Source organism: Triticum urartu, chromosome 1 (assembly GCF_003073215.2).
Source record: "Triticum urartu cultivar G1812 chromosome 1, Tu2.1, whole genome shotgun sequence".
Lineage (NCBI taxonomy): Eukaryota > Viridiplantae > Streptophyta > Magnoliopsida > Poales > Poaceae > Triticum > Triticum urartu.
This window is the reverse complement of record NC_053022.1, coordinates 351,981,282-351,988,973: the sequence shown is the minus strand read 5'-3', so window position 1 is coordinate 351,988,973 and position 7,692 is coordinate 351,981,282. Positions and strand designations below refer to the sequence as shown.

The 7,692-nt window shown below is 41.8% G+C and overlaps 1 protein-coding gene across 2 annotated transcripts; it reads left to right on the top strand.

Annotated features, from left to right (window-relative positions):
- The first annotated feature begins 1,545 nt into the window (after positions 1-1,545).
- On the top strand, positions 1,546-7,452 carry LOC125511505 (pentatricopeptide repeat-containing protein At4g19440, chloroplastic-like). 2 transcript variants are annotated; one of them, XM_048676903.1, is made up of 4 exons: positions 1,546-4,399; positions 4,742-4,831; positions 5,328-5,783; positions 7,066-7,452. In XM_048676903.1, the coding sequence occupies exon 1, from the start codon at positions 1,661-1,663 to the stop codon at positions 4,103-4,105; it is 2,445 nt and encodes an 814-aa protein (XP_048532860.1). In that variant the 5' UTR covers positions 1,546-1,660; the 3' UTR covers positions 4,106-4,399; positions 4,742-4,831; positions 5,328-5,783; positions 7,066-7,452. The 2 variants fall into 2 exon arrangements, with proteins under 2 accessions (XP_048532860.1, XP_048532852.1); XM_048676895.1 differs by lacking the exon at positions 5,328-5,783.
- Positions 7,453-7,692: the final 240 nt, after the last annotated feature.

The following is a 7,692-nucleotide window of genomic DNA, read 5'->3' as shown; positions in this document are numbered from 1 at the left end:
TAGAAGAACGAAACCTACTAGCCATGCAACACATCTCAATGCGGCCAATGATGTTCTCACTTCTCTCCAATTTAGTTTCGTCTTGGTAGAAGAACCAAACCTGCTAGCAGCCATGCAGCACATTCACGAGTCCACCATCATCTTCTAGAAAACATGCTTTTGTCCCGCTTTATTATATAGTATAAAGCAACAACCGAACCAAGTACATGGTCGAACAATACAAGATGATGAAGTGACAGTCTTACAAAGCCGATCCTAGGATAAGGCGAATCTCATAGCAACTCAATGGTGTGGATAAGGGGTGCAGCCACCAAACATGGGTACAACCACTACTTTTCCTTTTTCTAATCAAACAGTGCAAAAAATATTAGCATATGTTGACGAACATAATCGCTTATTCGCCTCTTGTTTTAATTATATATAATAGATAGATAATATAAAGTTTCACAATAACAAATATACGTGATGTGAAAATATATTCAATGTTGATTCTAGTGGTATTGACTTGGTATTGCGGATGTTAATAATTTTGTATAAACTTGATCAAAGTTTGAATTGATACAAACCAAATATGCAGAGTAAATAAAAATGAAGGTTTTTTTTGCAAAAAAAAGTAAAAAAAAAAGAAGGGAGTACTGTTTATGCGTTCAGGTTTTGCTGTCAGGAGACTAAATTCTCCTCATGCTGCAGTTTTTTATTTTATGGAGTGCATATAATAGGGAGTTAGTACATTTTTCTGAGGGCTTGTCTAGTTTTTTTTTTTGAGACAACGAGGGCTTGTCTAGTTTTTTTTTGAGACAAAAAAAAAAAACTAGACAGCCCAGGCAGCCCAATAGCGGACGAGGGGACTGAGCAAAGAGAGTCGAGTTTTTGACGAGAAGAAAGGAGCCGTCCCGTGCCCGTCGAAGCCAAATCCTATTCGGCGCCTGGTACAGGGCGCACACCCCCCTGTACACTTGGTTTTATAGCGGGCCGGCCCATCTTGCTTTCCTGTTTCTTAAAAATTCCCAAAAAATGGTGCTCCAGCCGCGACTCGAACCACGCCCGTTCGTTTAGGTAGCCAATCACAACAACCAGTTGAACCAGATAACCACATGTGCTATGGTGGTTCTTTTTATTTTCTTTATATATTAACGCAGAAAAGGCAGTTGTTTTCCCTGTTTCATTTTCTATCTTTGTTTCTTTTCTCTTTCTTATTAAAATGAGTGAACTTTTTTAAAGGTGACCAAATTTTCGCAAAATCACTGAACTTTTTTCAAGTTCGATGAACTTTTCTCAAATTCGATGAACTTTTTTCAAATGTGATGAACCTTTTTTCAAATTGATGAACTATTTTCTCAAAGTTGATGAACTTTTTTCAATCTCGATGAGCTTTTCGTCAAATTCAATGAACTTTTTTTGAAAATTAGTGAACTTTTTTCAAAGTCGATAAACATTTTTGGAAAATCGTTGAACTTTTTTTGAAAATCGGTGAATTTTTTTCAAAGTTGATGAACTTTTTTGAAAATCGATGAACTTTTTTTGAAAACCGATGAACTTTTTCAGTTTTATAAAAATTTGAATCTGTGAACGTTTTTGAATACATGATTTTTCAAGATTTAGTTTTTCTGCGCATTAATACATTTTTTGCACTGCCTTGCATTCTCATGGGCCATCCGCCATGAAACCACCACCCCAGCACCCTCTCCTCCTCGCCATCCGCCACCACCACCGCCACCGCCACCGCCAGCTCTCCTCGTCCTCTGCTGACGCCGTGGCCGCAGCTGAGGTTCTGGGGACGCTCACCACCGCCCCTTCACCTGACGCGTCGCGCGACCTCGATTGCCTGCTCCGCCGCCTAGGCGACCGCGGTCTGGCATCCGCCCTCTCATCCCTTCCTTCCCCCCTCCTAGCGGCGTCCGCCCTCCGCCTCCTTCACCACCTTGTTTCCAACGATCCCTCCTCCTCCAGCCACGGCCACGCCCACGCCGACGACCTCCTGTCCCCCCGCGTCTCCGCGCTCCTCCTCCCCTCCCTCGCGGCCGATCGCTCCACACTCCCCTCCGCTCGCCGCCTAATCAGGCGCCTCCTACATCACCACCCCCTCCACACTGCCGCAGCGGCTGTGGCCAACGCCTCCTCCACCCCCTCATCGGATTTACTCCTCAGCACCTTCCTCAACTCCTCCGCACGTGGTTCCCTCAGGGGTGCCACGGACGCCTTCCATGTGCTCTCTTCCCGGGGCGCTTCGCCCTCCGTTAAGATCTGCAATATGCTCCTTGAAGCTCTTGTGCGTGCTGGCCAGCTTGACGCCGCTTGCAAGGTGTTTGCTGAAATGCGTGGTCGTCAGAACGTCACTCCGAATGCATACTCATATACCTCTATGATCAAGGCCCTTTGCAGGGCTGGAAAGGTGGACGGCGGTCTTAAGATGCTTGCAGAGTTAGTCCATGCTGGGCTGCAGCAATGTGCTGGTGTAGTGCCATACAATCTGCTGATGGATGGACTTTGCAAGAGTGGAAGAGTAGACGAGGCTTTTCGGCTGAAGGAGAGGATGGAAGAGAGCAAGGTGACTCCGAGCGTGGTCACCTTTGGCATTCTGATCAATGGTCTTGCAAGAAGTCAGCGCCTTGGGGAGGTTGGTGCAGTGTTGCAGGACATGGCTGGGTTAGGAATCACCCCAAATGAGATCATTTACAATGAGCTTATTGATTGCCATTGTCGGAGGGGGCATTTCTCAGAAGCAATCAGGTTGTTTGATGAAATGCTCTCAAAGGAGATGAAGTCAACAGCAGTGACTTACAACTTGATTGCTAGAGCTCTATGCAAGGAAGGGGAGATGGAGCGTGCTGAGCAGATATTGGAGGAGATGTTATCGGCTGGGATGGTAGTTCATTTTGGTTTGTTTAATTCAGTGGTTGCAGGGCTTCTCCAAAGGACTGGAAGTTTGAAGTCTGTGGTAAGGCTTATAAGCGAAATGATTATAAGAGGTATGCGACCAAATGATGCTCTCATGACAGCTTGTGTGAAGCAGCTTTGCAAGGGCGAAAAACACCAAGAAGCAGTTGGAATTTGGTTGAAGATGTTGAAGGAAGGTTTATCTGTCAATATTGCAACTTCTAATGCATTGATTCATGGGCTTTGTGAGGGGAAGGACATGGAAGGAGCTACTGAGGTTCTAAGGACCATGGTTAATAAGGGGCTTGAACTGGATAGCATCACTTATAACATAATGATACTAGGTTGCTGCAAAGGCAATAAAATAGAGGAAGCAATTAAACTCCGTGATGACATGCTCAGAAGAGGGTTGAAGCCTAATATTTTCACGTTTAATACAATACTACATGCTTATTGCATTTTGGATAAAATGGAAGAGGCCATTCACCTGGTGGATCAGATGAAAATTGAGGGACTTCGGCCAGATATAGTGTCATATGGCACTATAATAAATGGATATTGTAAAATAAAGGATATTCATAAAGTAAATGAATATTTGACTGAACTGATGACCTGTGGATTAGAACCAAATGTAGTAATCTATAATGCACTTATTGGTGGTTATGGTAGAGTTGGTAACATTTCTGGTGCAATTGATGTCCTTAACACTATGAAGTCTGCTGGCATAAGACCAACTAATGTAACTTACTGCAGTCTTATGCACTGGATGTTCCATGCTTATCTTGTTGACGAGGCGAAGACCATGTTTGAACAAAGCAGAGAAAACAGCATTGAGGTGGGAGTAATTGGCTACACAATTATGATACATGGTTTTTGCAAAATAGGAAAAATGGATGAAGCTATGAATTACTTGGAGCAAATGCGGTCCAGGGGTATACCTCCAAATAAGTTTACTTATACCACTCTGATGTATGCCTATTGTAAATCTGGTAATAATGAAGAAGCCTCCAAGCTTTTTGATGAGATGCTGAGCTCAGGAATTGTTCCTGACAACGTTACTTACAATACACTAGTTACAGGGTTTTCTCAAGTGGATCCATTGGACAAGGCTACAGAACTGCCTGCTGAAATATCAAGTGTTTTGACACAGAATGATTGTTTGTACAATGCATTAGTTAATAGGATAACCAGACCTTGGTGCCAGAAAGAAGCTACTTCCAGTGAATGATGTTTGATTAAGGAACCATAAGGAAGACTGTTTTCTGAACAGACCCATCCAAGCATGAAAGGGAACTAGAGAGACCACAGAGGCCCTCGCCTTGCTATTGGCTAGATAGCTTTCTCATCTAGCAGGAACATCAACCGAGTCCATTCATCTCTTATCTTGGACAGCTATCCAACAGCAGCAGGTTGCGCTTAAAGTTTATTTATGGTAATGTATAGTTGCTCATCAAGCTGCTACCTTGTGGCATGTGGGGGGTGCCCAACAGAAGCACCAGATTGCCTTGAAGGTTCATAATTGGTAAAATATACACTTTTACCCAATTAATTAGTTTTTTATTTGCCTGCCATAGTTACATGGAGTTCCTTTTATAAATCGACAGTGATAGATAGTACTGCGTACATGATTTGTAACAAATTTTGTGCTGTGCACTGCATCATGATTGTTTATTCATGCTAATGTGTAGCTGAAAACACTCTACCTAATTTTTTTTCTTGGTATAGCACCCAATAGTATTCTGAAATTAGAACATGTGAAGCAAATAATCTTGTTCTCAAGCAGGACATCTTTTATTCCTTCCCTTGACAATGGAAAAATAATAACACGTTATGCATAAGCATTGACTTGTACCTGCTTACACAGCCTAACTTTGGTTGACAATGACAACACCTTGATTGCCTCTCAGTGGATAGATGATGACTGAAAGGAATTACCTGCTTCAAGTTACAGAAGGTAATGATTTCTTCTCTTGTACTCATAGGACTATCATTGAACACATTAATTCTTCCCCATGTTCATATGAATCAGCATTAGGTTTGTAGTCCCTTTTCTGAGATGGACACGAGTGAGTTTGAAATTGAAAGTTTGAACTAAAAGAAATAAACAACATGCGTACAAATTATATTAATTTCTGTAATATTTTGTAAATGTACGTTTTTGTAAGAAATTTAACCTCCAAACTTAGGGCAAAAATATGTCCGTTTGTGCTTCTGCACAAAAATATCAAGTTCATTCGTTTCTTTTGTACATCACTGCAAAATCTGTACTTCTCTACTATATTTAAAAAGAACGCAAGGTTCCTTTTCCTGCCAAAGGACCGCGTTCTGCTCCAAAGCTTCATCCGCCCGTCTGTTTTTTTATTGGTTCATCCCCTCCCACCCACGCTGCCGTGAAAAAAGACAGAAGAAAAAATACACGCCTCATCCCCTAATCTTCTCCAACTCTCTAGGGTTCCCCGCCGCTGCTCCTTCTCTCCAACTTCAATCGCCACACCGATCCCTGACACGAGGAGCGTGACGCCATTCGGGGAGATTTGCACACCTGTCTCCATTGGAACGCTCAAGGAGGCGCATCTCGGCCACCGTCAAGGCCACCGCCGCCACCTGCGGGTGTAACGAGGTGGAGGAGGATCTCCAGTGCTGAGGCGCCGGGTGGAGGAGACGCCGTGGTGTCTACATTGCGCTCACTGCTGACGGGGGTCCGCGAGGTCGAGCGTTGGGAGGGGTTGATCAGGATTATGTCGAGGGCGAGACGTCGACGCTGGTGTCGGCAACCGTGACCATGACCAGGGGAGTGAGGCACCAACGACCATGACATTGACCGTGCTGGCCCCTTGTCTTTCATACCTGCCGCGATCCGGTTCAGGCAGCTGCCATTCAAACTGATCCCGTCCAGCAACCTTCAGGTGAGTGAGCAGCTTCTGCTCCACCGATGCAGACATACAGAGGTTCAACTTCATGGGCTGGAGCTCGGCTGTATTCACTTGCATATGCATTTTTTCTACAACATTGGATTCTCCAGGAAGTTCATGCATGTTCATCCTCTATTTGATGTGGTTTTCTCTCATAATGTGGGCCATGGAGATAGGTGCCCTTTTAGTTACCACAGATTTTAGAATTTTTCTGCTAACTGCCATCTCCACTTTCTTGTCAGATTAGGCAACTAATAACTGAATTTTTGCACAGTTCTACTCCCTCCGTCCCAAAATATGTGTCTCAACTTTAGTACAACTTATTTTGGGACGGAGGGAGTATCATTTTTGCACTCATTTATGGGTCCATCTACATTGATTTGATAAAATAAAATAAAATTAGTAGCGTCTTCTGCTATTCTGTAACTTAAATCAAGAATGCCGTCTCATGTGTCTGTTTTGATAATGCAGTTTGTAATGCAAGCTAATTGTAGTGCCATGTTCCAGCTCCTTTTATTTCCATTGTTGTGTGCTTGGTTGGTCATGTGCTCTCCTTGCCATGTTCAAATCAAAGTGTACCTGTAGATGCTCAAAATTACTTGAGTTATGTACTGCTTGGACTTTTTAGTTAAAGCATCATCTCTTAGAATTGCTTATATTTACCTGTTACACATCATTTGGGTCTTCTGCATTGCCAAGAGTTGTTAGCTAAAAGTTCGTACACTGTATAATTTCTTGTTAGCTTCTGTGCATGGAGTCATGTTCTGGGTTGTACAATCCAGGTTGACTATGCTGAGATAATCGTCATTTTGATTATGACACCTTACCAAGTTTAATATTTCAGTTCTCTGATGTTATACATAATCTGGTTACTTATTGCAGCATATTGTGCTTCCCATTTTTATTTAATTCTGTCACATACTTGGAGTATTCGGCACACGGTGAACTTCTTTTAATTAGGATAGCTACTTGTATTATAATTCTATCAGCAACCTAATCTCTCAGTATAAGTTATCCAACCTATTTGTAGTTCAGACCTTGCAAATATATATTGCTTCAATATTTACCTATGACCCGTAATAAGTAAACATATGTAAAATTAAACTACTTCATTTATGTACTATTTGCTGGATGTAAAATGTTATTTGTGTTGCATAGTTCAACTATGAAGCAAATTGATCATGTGCTAGGATGGTATATTAGTATCTATGCTTAAGTTGTTAATTGCGAACCAAGGTGATCATTACAGAAGATAATATTGTTTCTCTCTCTGCAGTTTGCCGTTTTCATATGATACTATGATGCATGAGTTCATGAAGCAAGCAAAAGAATCTATCTCAAAATTTTGTGTTCCAACCTATAACAATTCAACAACTGTTAAGTGCTGACTTTGGCTATCTAGCATGCTGACAAGACAAAGAATAATCCTCGGTTGCTGACTTTGAGCACTGAAGTATGTGAATTTTGTTCTCATGGATTTATGCAAATATGAGAAATTTTCATTTTCTTACTGATGTTATGGTACGGCTATATAAATCGAAATTTCAGCTCATTTTCTGCTTGTGCAGTTTGTTTGGAAGTGTACATGTATTTGAAATTAGAGATCTAAATGATATTAGTAGTGTGTATGTGATCCTTTGAATACCAGTTATAACATGTGTCCCAAGCACGGTTTACAACCCGAAAGAAATACTACCTCCATTCCTAAATATAAGATGTTTGGAGGTTGTACAACTCTGAGCCATGGATTTACTTAAGATACTGGTAAAATATAGGTGCAGGAAAAATCCAGCCACCAAATCATAATCAGGGTAAGAGCGTCTGGAAATAAAACTAAGCATGATTTCTATTACTTGCAGATTTTGTTAACCACATGAAAATGTATCTTCCTTGAGCAAGTAGC